This window comes from Lactuca saligna, chromosome 7 (assembly GCF_052625555.1).
Source record: "Lactuca saligna cultivar CGN05327 chromosome 7, ASM5262555v1, whole genome shotgun sequence".
In the NCBI taxonomy this organism is placed as follows: Eukaryota; Viridiplantae; Streptophyta; class Magnoliopsida; order Asterales; family Asteraceae; genus Lactuca; species Lactuca saligna.
Genome location: NC_136423.1, coordinates 12,881,276 through 12,898,974, shown reverse-complemented (window position 1 = coordinate 12,898,974; position 17,699 = coordinate 12,881,276). Strand labels below are relative to the sequence as shown.

Genomic DNA, 17,699 nt, shown 5'->3' with positions numbered 1-17,699 from the left:
TGGTGTGTATAAAGGTAGGAAATCCGTCGATAACGACACTTTTTTCTAGTAATGTTAGCATGTATGGGTACATTCAAATTTAATGAAACATTTCAAACCCTCTAATCTATTTTATGAGTTTTTCTATTTTATTAAATTTCACATGATATTTTAATATAATAATTACAATAAATATAGTAATAAATGAATATCATCTTTATTAATGAAGTTACCTTTTAATTTCAAAATTCTTAATATTAAAGTTTATTAATTTATTTTATTTATTTAAATTTTAAAGAGAAAAAACATTTCTATTATAATAATTCATTATTTTTCTTATTTTCTTATAAATTCAAAGTTTTTAAATATTTTGACCTTCCTATTTAATTTTTTTTTTAAATTAATACATTTTATACACGAGTCTCACAATTAGTTATATATTGTATCGTATTAATATATTCATTAACTCACCAAAAATAAAAGAGTCACAAAAGTCAAGCATGAACTTTTAAATATATACCAATCATAAAAAATAATGTTGCCTACTTATAATTAAATTAGTATTTCGAAATAGAATTGAACCGAAGGAAAAAAAAAACGACTTAAGCATGTACAGGTATCGAATTTGAGCTCATAGCCACACAACATTTCAAACGATCCAGTATCATGTTTTTGGTGATGAGTCCGGAGTGAAGAGTGAGTGGAAGCCCTTCCCTCACACATTCATCGTATTTCTCCAAAGCCTGAACGATCTCTGTGAAATCTGGTCGCTTTGATGGTTCTGCTGCCCAACATCGCTTGATCAGGTGTGCAAGGGCCGGTTGGCAGCTTGCAGGGAGTGGTGGTCGTTCATTCTGTCAAATGCATGCCCAAATCAAAAAGAGCAAGAAAGTGATCAATTCTTCCAAAAACAAGACGAAGATTTAATTTGTTGTTGTGGTATATATAAGGCTAACCTTTTCGGCTACTGCAAATGCAGCTTGTACAGGAGTCATCCCTTGAAACGGGAGCAAAGCAGTTATGAGCTCCCATAATACGATCCCAAAGCTATATACATCAACTTTTCGAGTATAAGCTTTCTCCTTCACCATTTCAGGAGCCATCCATCGATAAGTCCCCATATTTCCTTTTGATTCTTGTGTTTGTGTCTCAAGGCATGAGGTCCCAAAATCAGCCACCTTCACTCTCATTTCGTCGTTAAGGAGCAGGTTGTTTGACTTTAGGTCTCGATGAACTACCCCTTGAGAATGAAGGTACTCCATTCCTCTTGATATGTCTAGAGCAAGCCTCAATACAGTCTCCGTTGAGAGCGAGTATGGTTCTTTCTTGTTTAAGTACATCCTTAGTGTCCCTTGTGACATGTACTCCATTATGATACAATATACTGGAGGCTTTTTACAAGCTGCGATGAACTGTAGAGAAAGAACGGGCAATCGTTACAAGCTGCACACAAAACTTTGGAGATCACCAACTTAACGACATTCATAACTAGTATTAATTAAGGGATGAAATGAAGTATGTATTTTATATATAACGTTCTTCAATTCTTTCAAATACTTGTTATTCGTTTAATTGAAATAATAAAGTTTCAATCTTTGCAAGATAAACATACTTCCATGGTTTAAATCCTTTATTTTGATTCTTTCATAGATATAACGAGATAAATATGTTCAAACCCGTGACTCTAAAAATGATATATATAGTCAAATATATATATATATATATATATATATATATATATATATATATATATATATATATATATATATATATATATATATATATATATATATATATATGTGGACAATTTAATTGGATTAGACTCCTATAGTCACGAACATACATAACCATCAATTTTAATTTGTGTGAAACAAACTAATTAGTCGGGTATCTATAAACCGAACCAAACTAGGGTATTCGAACTCGATATGGTTAATTTCATGGGTTTGTGTCTTTTAACTTAATTACGTTTGTGGATTTGCACGTGTACATATACTGTTTTAAAAAACACGGATCATTGTTCGGTGTGAACATTGAACCATAATATAGCATCGATGTTTCAAACTTGTTAGAGAATGATTGTAAATTGTAAACAACTCAGTTAGGGTTATAGAAGATTTGGAAAACCAGCCTAAAGTATTTACCTGCACTATGTTGGGATGATAGAGTCTAGAAAGCAAAGAAACTTCTGATTTGAACTGTTGTTCAAGCATGATTCTTGTTTCTTCTTTATGAGTTGGGATCCTCACCATTTTCACAGCCACAGCTCTTTGCTTGTAAATCCCTCTGTAAATCCTACTATGAGCACCAGAAGCAAACTTATTGCCAATGAATAGCTGTGAAAGATCAGCTGTCCATTCTTCTTGATCTTCCTTAGCCACTTCCCATGTCTCCACGTTTTCCGAATCCAAAATCATTGACCATGATTCAAGACTGTCAAATCTTTTTCTCTCCATGTTTTCCATCTCAGTTTTCCATGGGGATTTTGATGAAGAAGATGGGTATGAAATGGGTTTCTCCTTTTTCTTGAATCTAAAAGGATTGAAACAAGAAATACCCATTGCAAAAAGAAAAACAAAAGAAAAAACAAAACAAGTCTTTTCGTCCCAAACTAGTTGGAGTAGGCTAAAAACGAACCTGATTCGTGATTACAATGACTTTTCTCATGAACAATAAAATTAAGAAAAGCAAATAAGGGGTCGTTCTGTGTGATCAAGTGGGGATGTGGATTGAATTTTGAGGGAATGCATGGTGAAATTCAAAAACGAAGACATGGGTATTGCACAAAAATGTGGAGATGAGATGGATTTTCATCGATGGACCAAAACAATGAAAGATGAAGGGAGAAACCATCATCAAAACTTGAATAAGAGGGAGAAGAAGCCTATAAAATGATGCTTTCTTTTCCCATTTAACAAAAGGAACATTGTTTTCAGAAAAGTACCTGCAATAAAGGAAAAGGAGAAGAGCTCATGAAACCCTAATGAATATATAGGTAAAAGGAAAAGGAAATATTCACAAGGGTTTTGTAGGGTTTATAGTCCGGAAAAAGAAATATCACACATAACTTAAACGGGACTTTATAAATGCATTCATGGTTGTAACGTACAAACATCTTATAATGCTCTTAACTGTTTCTAACCTTGGAAAGACTCGTCACGTCGGCTCCGTTTCTTAATTTATACATTCATTTTCTTTTGCAGGTCCCACAAAAATTGCAAGTATATTAACAGACAAAGACCCATCGAGCTTTCTCAAGCAAGCCTACACGTACGTCTTATGTTAAACGTCATGATTAGTATTAGTCAGTGAGTCATCAGGTATATACGTTACAGATAAACTACAATATCACCGTTGTTTTTTATAGGATTAGAGGTTCAAAAGTTTTAATCGAAGGAAGATTAAAGAGATGACTTTTGTTTGTGGGATGCCCATGTAACTTTATGAGTAGATTATCATGATGGTCAAGAAAAGTATGTATTTTTTCAAGAGGATGGAGTGAGAGTCTCGTGAATTCCTGGTTCATAGAAAAGGTAAAAAGAGTCGCCAAAAAGATAAGAGAAATTTCTCTACGACTCTTCTTTTTCCTCTTGTTATCATTCAATGCTTTTGCCCTTGGCTTTTGAGTGTGTCAAGTCGCATTCATAGATCAAGTCATTTGGGGATTTCATTTTCACTTGATAATACGTTAGTGCTTCTAAATTCACTAAAATCTAACTATAGGGAGTTTTGTACACAGGACCAATTATAGTGTAACTTAGTACAAAAGTTACTGTTTTTTTATTTATTTTTTTTTTTTATTTTTAAAACTATTATTTTTTGTTCTAAATCGAATATTACATCTTCCAATTTTATCCAATATTGACCAAATAATCGGTTGCCTAGTAACCACTTGACATGCCTGTTTTTTTTTTTTTTTTCATTTAACCATCATTGATGTGGAACAATGATTCATACATGGAGCATAAAACCAAGGAAGTGTAACCAGACCCTCGTTGAATTAGTAACTAAGTAGCATTCATCAAATGCATGTGTAAATGTAACCATTAACACCGTTCGATCGACTACGCAACATTGTTCAAGTCATGGGGGAAATGTAAAAGTTCGTTAACTTTGTTAAAATTGTCAATCTCTCACATGTTGGTTAATGGTTGAAAGTACTTGTTACACATATTCAATGCTTCATTCCAGTGACATTTGAGAGTATTGCAACATAGAATTTGAAGAAAGTGGTCCGGGTACAGAAAGTGACAAAGGGGACCCGACATTTGTGGTGAATGAAGAATTGGATGACAGTGACCAAGAGCAAGGAGGATATACTTCAATATCAGGTGCAAAATGATATATTAGTTTCTCTATGATTTCTGCCATTATTGATCATACAGAAAACAACGAAGAAGCAAATCAAGAGGATGGGCATTCTGATAGTGAGAGACATAGAGAAAAGAAAATGGACGAGGAATCAGATGAAGTTGTTTTTGAATATGGTATCCATTATCCATATACACCCGGGAAGAATATAAGACCACATATTGGAAAAAGGTATGTTAATTTGAAATAATTATGTTTTTGCTTACAGTATACACATAATATTGTTAAATCTTGCACCCAAAAACTACAAGTTAAATGGGGTACTTACAAAAAATGAGTTAGATGTCCCTTTAAAATATAGGCAGCATGGATGAACAAATAAATGTCTTCTCAGATTAACGGACTTAATTGTCATGGGTAGAAATTTATCTTTCCATTTTTAACATCTTGAACTTATATTAACATCCCGGGTCGCCTAAGATCTTAGATTTAGTCAATATTTTGGGTACGCCTTTGTATTTCTTGTAATGTTTCATGCAGGGATCACATACTTGACTAGAAAAAAATAGACCACGTTAGAAACATGTTGACAAAGATTAATAAACGTTGAAGTCCTTTGAGAATACCGGGTCAAGCATGGATCAAGGAAGATCCTTAGAATTTAGGAATGTTTGTTAATATACACATGTATAAAACCATAGCTAATCCAGCACTCACACAAATGTTATTGCTTCTACTCTAACATTCTCTCTAATTATTCTTAAGCTCAATCACACTAACTGATCAGTTAGTACTTGTAATCACATTTTTATTAATTTAAGTTTGAAGGCATGTGATTTAATCACATCCTGAGGTTTTATGTCGGAGATCCAAAAGGATTAATGATTTTCCTCATATATTCATGTGCTCTTACATTTAATGCTTACTGTTATTTGATCGATTACAACATTCTTACACATTCACTTGCTTGTTTTCTTGGTTTTATAATCACAATCTTACTAAAACACCAAGATATTTTGTGGTATTTTGACACATTTTTGAATAAATTAAGACTTATTCTATAAATTCACCAAATGCACCACTTTAACACTATTTTTCTCACAATTATTACAAACACACTTATTTATATTTCAAAACAAGTCAACATTATTAAACGGTTTTCTGAATATCATAGTTTTCTTCCTAGGATCTTGGGCACGACCAAGATCTTTGACATATTTTAATATCTTTAGCATTTCACAATTTAACATTTTATTTTAACATCACACCACACTTACTAATTTGGTTAATAATTAGTTTATCAATTTTAGACCAAAACAATTTGGCGCCATCCATGAGATAAGTGGTGTTATTATATTTTTTCTTGAGATTATTCACAAAGCTTTTTCTGAGATTTTTAATCACTTACACCTTTTTACACTACAAATATATACTTTACCAAAATCCACTTCTAGTATTGTTCCATCCATTTCTGCTGGTCAAAATCTACCACCACCTCCTGTTGTAATCCAGAAAGGAGAAGTGTCTATATCCCCATAAGAACTATTTCTACGTCTTCATCAGTCTAATATCCATGAGTGACAACCCAAGAAATACTGGTTATGGTCTCAAACAATGAAATCATATATCTACTGAATAGGATGGATTAACATATCACTTAGTAAAATGAAACCAAAAAGATGTTGTTCGAAAGAATGGAGAGATTGAGTTCATATTTGAGAAGGTCTATGGAAACTACACCAACTATATCTTTATTCTTGCAGCCCATGAAACTGAACTTTGAAACCAGTGCATCTTCAACATGCCAAGCTAGAGACTTCATATACTAATACCTAGTTTGGGGATGTTTGTAACTTCGGGATAGCAAACCATAATTCGATCAAATAAAGATCTTGAGCTTCAAGGGAATAAATTGTGCTTTGGAGCCAAAAAGGGTAAAATGGAAAAACTTATATTTTAGACTCTTTGCATGAATTGATGAATTAAGTTCGGTATACATTAAGCTAAAAGTAAGTGGATAGAACTTTGGGGCTTGTTAATACACTAACACAAAAATAAAGATCACTAAAAACGGATTTGAAACAAAGAAGTTATGATTTTTCAAAGTTAGGAAGAATTAAGATAAAGCTCATCACCATGGTGTGGTGAGAAAGCCATCACGACGTGGTGGCTATGCAGCAGAAGCCTATAAATTTAAGGTTTTCTCTGTATTTTAGGGACTGGTTTCGTATTTTAGGTCAATTTTCTCAGACTCCATCATATTTAGAGCCACTTGGGAGCAACCGTAACATCCCTTTCACAGCTTTGAGCCTCTCTTATCTCTTCTAATCTATTATTAGAGCTTATTTGGTCTTTTGGTGCTCTTTTGAAGAAGGTGGTGTCATTTGCATCACCTAGCCTTTCTATCTTAAATCATCTTCTAGACTATTGGGAGGTATAAAGTCTCAATCTTGGTGTTTATTTTCCTTGAATATAAGTTATAATAAATTTATGGTCATTTTGGTCCCATATCCTTCATTTTCTTAGAGTTTGGTGAACTCCAAAACCTTTGGTTACATTATTCAACCTCTAGACCATTAAAAAGGAAGAAAAAGTGGTTACATGGTATTTCCTTGAAGTCTATGCATTTGGAATGACCATTTTAGAGTTAGGGTTGTAGATGTTGGCTTGTTGAGATGTTCAAATGGATAGAGTTGGAAACTTTATCCCTTAGAATCTTTGAAAGGATCAGACATAAGCTTTTTAGCTCTGGAGGTTTTGGGTTAACGAATCAACCCATTAACCTAGTTTGGACGTTCATAATGAGATGGTGGGTTGGTGACAATGGCACGATGACGTGTTTCAACACGACTATTTGTTGGATTAGTGTCTAATTCCATAACTATTTTGGTATGTACTTGACCCGATTATGAGCATGGGCCTTTTGGGTTGCCTTCACCATAGCAATATGTAGGATCAATTACGGAGAGAAGGATTAATTATGATTTATTAATATATTATAAGAATCATATATTAAAACACTTCCATAGATACGTGATGACTACAATGAGTAAATCTACAAACTTTGGGCTTATGAGTTTCAAATCATGCTTGTTGGGCCTTGCAAGTCCACCAACATGATCTTTGGGCCCAAAGGGATAACGCTTATATGTTATTGGGCCTTCAATGACCCAATATTTTATAAAATGACTTTCAATAACTTTTATGTGCTAATGGGCCAAAGTGTCTCGTTAGAAAAGCTAGTAAGGTCATAGTAATCAAATGTGAGTTGGACCATTGTGTCTTTCGCATCCACGACAGCCTAAGGCACTTACGATAGTAGTAGGACATAATGCTCCCCTTCTCTTCGTTCGTTAACGCTTACGAGAAATCAAAGTAGACAAAATTAGGACGATATACAATGTGGATTAATCAATATTCATTCGTTAAGACAATACAAAAATCAGTAATCACGAATACATTTCAACATCGGAAAACATCGGGTTTTCCGGGGAATTCAATGCTACTCGTTCGAAATTTAATAACTATAATACAAAATACCCTTCATATATATGTTTTTGAAATCATTCATGCATCAACTTATGGATCTCCACACTTTGATAAACAAAAGTCTTCTTAGAAAATATCGGATTTTCTGGGTTTTACAAACTACACAAATCATTTTATCACAACATTGCTTATGAACTCACCAACATTTCATATGTTGACGTTTTTCCAAAATAACTTGTATTCTCAGGCAACAGGTAAGCGGAAGAGTAAGAAGAAGTAATGTTAGACGTTATGTTGTTAAATGTACTCAAACAATTTATTCTATGAATGTGTAATGTTAAAACAACGTACTTGATGTGAACAATTCCAATTGTAATATATTGATGCATGGTGACATTTATGTTATGATTCATGTATATCGATTGTGATGATATTCAATTAAAATCACGCGAGCCCTCAGACGTTTCCGCCGTCTGGTTCAAGGGTATGATAGTATTGAAGAAATTTATCCTACAAGATATGACCAAAATTGACTGCATTGCCAGTGTATATGCTCCATATAAGCTCAAGAAGCTTGATCCCCATGTTGTCCGTGTCGCCGGTTCTACCGGACAAGCTTTTGATGACAAAATGGCAGACAAACTGTCACACCTTCGGTAACTGATTTTTCTTGAATTCTTTGATCCCCTTCATTATATTCGTACATAAAATTCTAGTGGAACAATTGGATTCTTTTGGTGTGTGTGTGTGTATGCGTGTGTCTTCGCCTGGTCGCACCACGGAAAGTCACTCATTCGCCGCCACCGACGGACAACCCCAACTGCCGATTCACCATATTTCTTTTCCTCATTCTCTTTTTATTTTCCCGACAGCTTCTAGCGGTGGGAAGAATGAGATTTTTTGGTGTGTGTGTGTGTGTATGTGTAGATTTGCATTTCAGATTGATGTATGATTATGTACATACATGAATCAATGGTCGGTTTAGATATATGTACCGTCACTACATTTTCTATTAATAATACTCAGTTTTCATTTAAATATTTAATATCATTTTATTTTTATTTCTTGGTTTATAAAAATATTAAAATATATAGAAAACGTTGACACGTTGTATTATTATTTGATTATAAAAAGAATATAATATATAATAAATAAAAAATTGATAGTAATTAAATGATAGGTACGAGTTTCCAAAATAAATAGTTTTTAGTAATCATACAAACTACTGATATTATAAATACATGGAAATTTATACCTAAAAATCATTAATGATAGGGTCTTCTAAGAAAATCTGAGATCCAATTTGTAGGACCCATTTAATTGGGCCCCACGACAATTAAGTGGTGCAAAGTAGTCCCCATTAAGGTTTTATGTTTCATCTGGAGGGCTGCACAAGGTAGAATACCTGTTGCTGTCGAATTGGAGACGAGGGGTATAAAGGTCAATTCTCTATTGTGCAGCTCGTGTATTGGACATCAGGAGAATGTCGACCATGTTCTCATCGACTGCTCGTTTGCATCCAGAATCTGGGAGAATATTATGAGCTAGTGTGGAGTAATGCTTGATCAAAGCTCATTACGGACTACGGGAGATCTTTTTCAGGCTATTTCTGCATGGGGTAGCTGTTCCAAGAAAAGGAAACGGCTAACAATCATATGTTATAGAATGTTATGGAATCTATGGAGGTTCAGGAACAAACGTTTGTTTGATAATGAAGGGCATTGATCCAGACGACTGGAAGTATCAAAACTATGGTATTTTATTGGTGTAAACACAGGGGTAGGAAAGTAATTTGCAATTGAGATGAATGGTTAGTGTCCCCGTTTACCGGTTTGTAATCGATTGTACTCCTATGTATTTTTGTTTTGGGTTCCTCATCTAGTTACTTGCTAAGTGAGGCTTTCCCATATTAATATATTTGCCGTTTCAAAAAAAAAATTAAAAATTGTCTTTTCGTCTTTGTATATTCCAAACGTTTATATTTGTTTGAAAATTTCAAAATACTTTAGATCATCAGTTTATTTCAGAAATTAAGATTTTTGACTTTTAGCTCTTTGATTAAATTGTTAAATTTTGAATACCACAATCATTTTGTAATTTTTGAACTTATGTGGTTAATATGTAAATTGTAATACCTATTCGATTTTTGATATCCATATCAATATCTTAAAAAACATTATAACCTTGATAAATAGCAATATTAACATAAAATATTAACATAAAGTCAATGGACTGAAACCGTACGAAAAGATGCTCAAAGGGGATAATCGTATAAAACCATAACCTTCGGTCCTTCACTCTCTCTTTGCTTTTGGTTGCCTCGTTACTGGTGTCACCTCCATTATTACAAAGAGAAGAGCCCTAGAGTATTTTGAAGTCCAAGGGCAATTTAGTCCAAATACTAAAAATATGTCCAATACACAAATACTTGGTTGCCTCGTTAGATTTCTTTCCCTATCTCTTTCTAACTTCCTAATATATATTTAAAAACAAAAAATAGGAAGGTTATAGTGGTGGGTATACCAATGTTTGTGTGTTCTAATGGTGTGAAATCCACCATTATAGTGAATAAGTGATGGGTATAAATAATGGTCTTATTACAAAAACAAGAACCTTATTATTTTGAAGTCCAAGGGCAATTTAGTCCAAATACTAAAAATATGTCCAATACACAAATACTTGGTTGCTTCGTTAGATTTCTTTCCCTCTATATCTTTTTCTAACTTCTTCTACCTCTCTCTACAATAATATATATATATATATATATATATATATATATATATATATATATATATATATTCAAAAATCTAAAAATACGAAGGTTATAGTTGTAAGTAATAATGTGACATCTACCATTATAATAATTAGTAATAAGTATAAATGATAGTTTTATTAGAGACACAAGAACCCTAGTATTTTGGAGTCCAAGGGCAATTTAGTCAAAATACTAAAAGTACGTCCAATACACAATACTTGGGTTTCCAAGTCGCATGTCAAAAGTTATAGGGATTTACGCAATTTGTCTAGGTAAAGTAGATGCCCCTTTGTTTGTTTGTTTTTTTCCTTTGTTTTTTGTTTTTTTTTTAAAACAGATGCACAATTGTTTTTTTTTTTTTTTACAGCAAGTAGACTATAAATATATAAAATTAAATTCCAGCGGTAATCGAGACGAGAGTATAAAATTATATAATTAAGATATAAACTAATACATAAATGACTAAAACAGAACAAACGATTAAAATCAGGAGAGGGGAACAATTTCAATCCAGAAAATAACAATCTTCAACACCCACCAAACTGATAGTTACATGATCAATAAGGGCGAGTCCAGGAGCAAGGACATAGGAATAGGGTAAATTTTAAAAGGGTGCAGTATTAAGATATTTTATAGACATTTTTATCAAAAGTGAAATTATAGATAACTATTTAGAATATCTTTTCCAAAAAAAAACAACAATATAATTTCAACAAATAAAAATATCTTAAAAACAACATAGATGTTCAAATAATAAAATGTTCAAATAATAAAATGTAATATCCCTTTAACCAACCCTATTTTAAAATTGTTCACTTGACCCAAATTCACCTCCCAGATAAAGTTGTCACAAATAGTTATTTAGAATTTAGAATTATCTTTAGATGTCCCTTTATCTTAAGGGCCCATTACTAATCTAGCCAGATTAAGGGGTAAATAGCAATTTTTAGCCAAAAATTAGTAGATGGCGAAAAATAGCCCACGAAACCGTAGGTTTCGAGATTTGTCTACTGTTTCATCATTTCGTCTACTGTTTCGCGTTTTGTATAAAAAAATCATTTTTCACATACAAAACCGTAGGTATTACATAATCTACGGTTTTCTCTCTAATAACTACCGTTTCCCAAACTGTAGTCTACGGTTTTGTGGGAAAAAGTTACGGTTTTTTTTATCTACTATTTTGGGGGTTTATCTACCATTTTGTCTAAAAAACTACTGTTTTTTTTAATATCAACTATTTTAGGGGTTTTATCTATTATTTTGTCTAAAAAACTACGTTTTTGTTTTTTTTCTTAATTTATTTATTTTTTTAATACAAAGAATAAAAAAGAGTGTTTATATAATAACTTTAACAACTATTTTGTTTAAATTTTAACAATTATTTGGTTTGATTTGACTACTTTTTCGTTAAAATCGAATACTTTGTTGTTAATTTGACTACTGTTTTGTTAAATTTGACTACTTTTTCGTCAGAGTTGACTACTGTTTTCAACCTACCTTATATATATTAAGTATTTTTTTTTATTTTTTGAAATATTTCAGAGTTGACTACTTCACTCTAGCTATATATATATATATATATATATATATATATATATATATATATATATATATATATATATATATATATATATATATAATAAAAATAAAAATAAAAATAGTAGTTTTTTGTAACGCCCGTGTTTCTGCGCTTGCCATTTTTAGCAATGTAATAGTCTAGGTTAACCTTTGTAACCCCAATTTGAAATAATAAGAATGTATTATTTGAGTATTATGTGTTTTGTGCTTAATTGTTTAATTATGTGATGTAATTAATTAAGAATAAAATAAACGTCAAAATTGAAGTGTAAAATAAACTTGATATCTTTGGATAATGTTGTAGTAGTTGAAACGAGGTTTTCGAATATATATAGAACGCCCAAATCTGACTTCGTACGAGTAAGTTATGATTTTCTGAAGGTTCGACGTGGCAGTATGCAGCCCGAATACTCGATTTGAGATCGATCGGTTTTTAGCCGAAACAATCTAAACGAGAATCGAAGATCTCGTTGTTAGTAGCGAAACGATGAAAAGCTAGGCGAGAACGGACGTCGGACAAAGAAGTTATGAATTTATAAAGAAATTTTACTATCCCGGCCTCCTAAAAATAAATAATAAAAATAAATTCAAAATTAGCCGACGGAGTCTAAACGAAAGTTGTACAGTGTCGTCTCACCTACGCGTTCGTATGAGGGAGATATGAATTTTCGAAGTTTATTAAATATTTAATATTTAAATTAAATTCTAAATCTCGATATTATCCGAAGAAGAGTCAGCTGACTCACTCGAAGTACGCCCAGCGTACCACTCGAGTACTCCGGAGTCGTATGCAATGACGTAGAGGACCGATAACGTAAGCGCTGACGACAACCGAGGCATACGCCCCGCGTACCCCGAAGTTACGCCCAGCATAACCCCGAGGCTCAGCCCTATAAAAGGGGATGCGAAGACAGCCGATTTTCTTTTACAAACACTTCCATTTTCTCTCATCTTTTGCCTCGATTTGCGTGCCGTTTATACCCCGAAGCCCCGGTAATATTCCCGAGCCCCGAAGTATGATCCGAAGCCCCGAGGATCCCGAAGAGCGTTATTCCCGAGCCGAAGCTCTCCCCGCGAGGAGCCTGGTTTTTGTGAAGATGTTCCAGATCTACAGAGAGACACTACTTCTGCAAGCCTTAGTGCTGCCCGATCATCTTCTGATCAAGTGAGTGTATAGTCATTTTCATTCCAACGCAATATTATGAAGTATTTTATATAAAACACGTGTTATGTGTATATATTTTGTTGTTATATGTGTGAATGTATATTCACTCTCTTCTATCTTATAGATCTGATTTATTTTCTATAAAATACATGTTATGTGTGTATACCTCATCTGTTATGTGGAATATGTATCGATTAAAGCATGTTATACAGGTTTTTAAACAATGTATAAAAATGTATATTTTTATCTACTAATATGTTGGGTAGAACATGGGTAGATAATTGGTGTGTAATAAACAGATGAGAGGTCTCGGTGTTATTGGTGTTATTCTAGTCATTCAGCAGAGCATGGATGATGACCACAGACTATTCTAGACGGGCCTGTGGAACACTAGCAGGCTCATTACCTGTAGGTGTTGTGAACAACGTGTTCACCGGTGTACTCTATCCCCCACATGGTTGCCTTTAGGACACTTATTGTTGAGGAAGCCCCTCTGCAGTAATGTCCGTCCCGATGAAAATCCTAAATTAGGTTCCTTATAATAGATGTTATTTTTAGGGACGTAAAGTGAGGATAACGGGAATGGGTAATCAGGTTTATTGTTGATTGTTGAATTAAATATAATTATTTATTATGGGTTGAAAACCCTACATGCTCACCAGGCTCCCAAGCCTGACCCACTCAGTTTATTTGTATTACAGGAAGTAGCGCAAGAGCTTAAGACGGACGAATCATCAAGTTGTTTTGTTTACAAGTCCGTATATGTATATAATTGTTGAATGACTTGTAATGCTATCGTTTATGCTTTATGATCTGTATCGGAACATGACATCCCGACTTTTAATTATGAAATGAAATTATATTTCTTTATGAAATGTTTTGATAAATATCTATTTTATCATGTTTTGTTTTTGGGAACAAATTCCGCATCTCTTTTAAAATTAAAAGGATTTACTCTGAAAATGTTTAAAAAGCATAAATGAAACCGATCTTTTCTGGCCGAGATTTTGGGGATGTCACATTTTTGAACAAAATAGTAGATAAACCCCCCAAAATAATAGATAAAAAAAAAAACCATAGCTTTTTTCCACAAAACCGTAGACTACGGTTTAGAAAACTGTAGTTATTAGAGAGAAAACCGTAGGTTATATAATACCTACGGTTTTGTATGTGAAAAATGATTTTTTTTTATACAAAACATGAAACAATAGACGAAATAACGAAACAGTAGCCCATTTGCACAAAACAATAGTTTTCTCAATAAAATCACAGTCAAAGTCGTTGACCGTAGTCAACCCTAAGTTGACTACGGTTTTGTGGGCTATTTTTGGCTAATTGGTATATTTTGGCTATTTTTTGATAAGTGATTAAGAAAAAATGCTAGATTAATAATTAGCCCTTATTTTAATTTAGAATTCTCTTTGTTAACTAAAAATTTGGTTAACATTTTTTTCTCTAGTCATATACACTACATTGTACATATGATGTTATTAAGTGAAACCCATGAATAATAACATAAAATTTGATACCATTGAAACATGTGGTTTCAAAATTATATTTTGGTCAATATGATAACATAAAAGCCATTGTAATTTGACCAATTATATTATGCTTAACTATCATATTTTTTTGCAAAAATAACCGTTGATACTTCAAAAAAATCATCGCAATCACAAATATCTATTATTGTCAATTTTGCTATGATAGCCATATAATTTGACCAAGAATATTATGCTTAACCATCATATTTTTCTAAATAACTGCTGATACTTCAAAAATAATCATTGCACTAACAAATATCTGTTATTGTCAGTTTTGCTATTTTTGTAGGTTTCTTTTGTTCTAAAAAATCATTCATATTTAATAATAATAATAATAATAATAATAATCGTGGTCATTAATCATTTTTTGCTTTTTTTTCTTTTGTTTTTTAGGGCTTATGTTTTTTTTTTTTTATGAAAAATAGAATACATCAAAATTAATAATTTTTGTTATTTATAAATGAACAAACATATAGGTATTATATGATAAATTCTCTACATGTGAACTTTTCAAATGAGAAATTATTTGATAAATTCTCTACAAGTGAACTTTGGCTTAGTAATTACATTTTAAATCACATGATGATTGAAGATTATGTCCAAATGGATTCATTAAATGTTGAATGTGCATACTAACAATGGAAGTCTTTAAAAAAAATGAAAGAGTTAGTACATAGAGCATTGATTCTAGGGGTGTAAATGAGATGAGACAGTTCACGAGAAACTCGAGCCCGACTCGGAAAATACTCGAAATCGACTCGACTTTAATCGAGCTGAGCTCAAGCTACTCGAGTAGCTTATCGAGCCGAGCTCGAGTAGTAAAATACCCGCCTCAGTAAGCTCACGAGCTTAATTGAGTATTTATAAAATATAATTTTTACCCTTTATATACTTTTAAATTATTAAATATTTCAACACTTTTAGCTTTTATACGCCAATTAGGGAGTAATTAACTAAGTTGCACTTCAAAAATTTTAAGAATGTTTCTATTTCGTGTTTTGGGTGTATGAAAAAAAAGCAATCACATAGATGGTTGGTGCTATATTGACATTAGATGGTTTATTATGATTTTTTTTTTGTTATTTTGAAGAAAGTAAAAGCATGTGAAATGTTTTTAATTTGAGATGATTTTAACTTTTTTTTTTGTCAAACTGAACCGAGCTCACGAGCCGAGCTCGATAGTATCGAGCATTTCACGAGTCGAGTCTGAGCTTTAAATCTAAGCTCGAGGCGAGTTCGAGTCAAGCTTCGAGCTTAGCAGTACTCGACTTGACTCAACTCGTTTACACCCCTAATTGATCCTACTTGTTAGCAATGAATAATGGGAATGAAAGAAAGAAAAAAAAACAAATGTTGTTCAAACATGTGTTTAAAACAATGACTTTAAAAAAAATTCATCCGTTATTGGGTATTTTTTCCATTAGACAACAATATAAAGTGATTCTTCTAGATCTTCAAAACCCAAAGTAGATTGAAATTTACCTTGGCTGTAACAAAAAGAAGTAGAAGCAAATTTTAAAAAGTGCAAGAGAATGTTTCATTTGGTGTATCTAATTTGGTCTCCAAGGGTTGTGTTTATGTAGTCAGAATCGTGATTGTCGACAGAGTACAAACACAGATCAAAATTGAAATCTAAATTAAATGTAGGTTTAGTAACTGAGATCTTAATGAATTTTTTGTTATGGAAAGAAAGAAATAATTACAAAAATGTCCCTAAACTTTTCTAGTCGGTTGGCAGTGCATTCGTGTCTGCAAGATGCACATTAGTTCAATGAACCTAACTAACGAGCAAAAGAGAGCCTTTTGTATTATAAGACTTAGACTTACAAGGTTAAAAGTCTTTGTATTTAAAAAAACTACTACCTTTTCTTTCTCATACTCAAGTAGGATGAACTAAAAACATATTAACTATATTGTTAACTTGTTCCTAACTGTTAATTGTGGTAAAAGCCCTCTTCATTAGGGTATTGTATTGCAAGGATATATATATATATATATATATATATATATATATATATATATATATACACACACACACACACATAAAGGCCCCTATACAAAACACATTGAAAAATAATGACTATAAATTAACACACCCCCTCAGTTTGAACATGGGGTTTACAAATGTTTAAACTGTCCCTAAAATCTAAAAATAACTATGTTGGAAGACTTTTATTGAATATATCTGCAAACTGGTGAGCTGATGGCACATGTAAGACTCGCACATGACCAATAGTAACACGTTCCCTAACAAAATGCAAGTCTATTTCCACATGCTTGGTACGTTGATACTGTACAGGATTAGATGATAAATACATAACACTCGCATTATCACAAAACACAACCGTTTCTTTAGATAATGGACATAATGATTCAAGGAGTAGGTTTCGAAGTTAGGCAGCTTCGGCAACGACATTGGCCACCCCATGATACTCAGCCTCAACGGAGGAGTGTGAAATAACATGTTGATGTTTGGAAGACCAGGATATAAGGTTATCACCAAGATAAACATAATAGCCAAAAGTAGACCGATGAGTGTGAGGAAAACTAGCCCAGTTAGCATCAAAGTAAGAAACCAAGCGATCAACAGAGGAAGGGCAACGAAAGAGACCGTGAGAGAACGTACCTTGAATATACCTAAGAGTACATTTAAGAGCCAGAAATTGCGATTCACGGGGATCATGCATAAATAAGTAGAATTGTTAAACAACATAGTCAATATCAGGGCAAGTGAAGGTGAGATACTTGAGAGCACCAACAAGACTCCGACAGAGGGTAGGGTCAGAGACGCGATCACCATTAGGGGAAAGTTTATACTTGGTGTCAGAGGGAGTAGCACAAGGATTGCATGTAGCCATGTCAGCACGAGAGAGAATTTCCT

At 32.8% G+C, this 17,699-nt stretch overlaps 1 protein-coding gene across 1 annotated transcript; it reads right to left on the bottom strand.

The window, feature by feature from the left end:
• Nucleotides 1-471: 471 nt before the first annotated feature.
• HT1 (Protein kinase superfamily protein) lies at nucleotides 472-3,021 on the bottom strand. The gene is made up of 3 exons (XM_078966455.1): nucleotides 2,124-3,021; nucleotides 936-1,391; nucleotides 472-833 (listed from the first exon to the last, which is right to left on the bottom strand). Exons 1-3 carry the CDS (start codon nucleotides 2,538-2,540, stop codon nucleotides 582-584), a joined length of 1,125 nt encoding a protein of 374 aa, XP_078822581.1. The 5' UTR covers nucleotides 2,541-3,021; the 3' UTR covers nucleotides 472-581.
• Nucleotides 3,022-17,699: the final 14,678 nt, after the last annotated feature.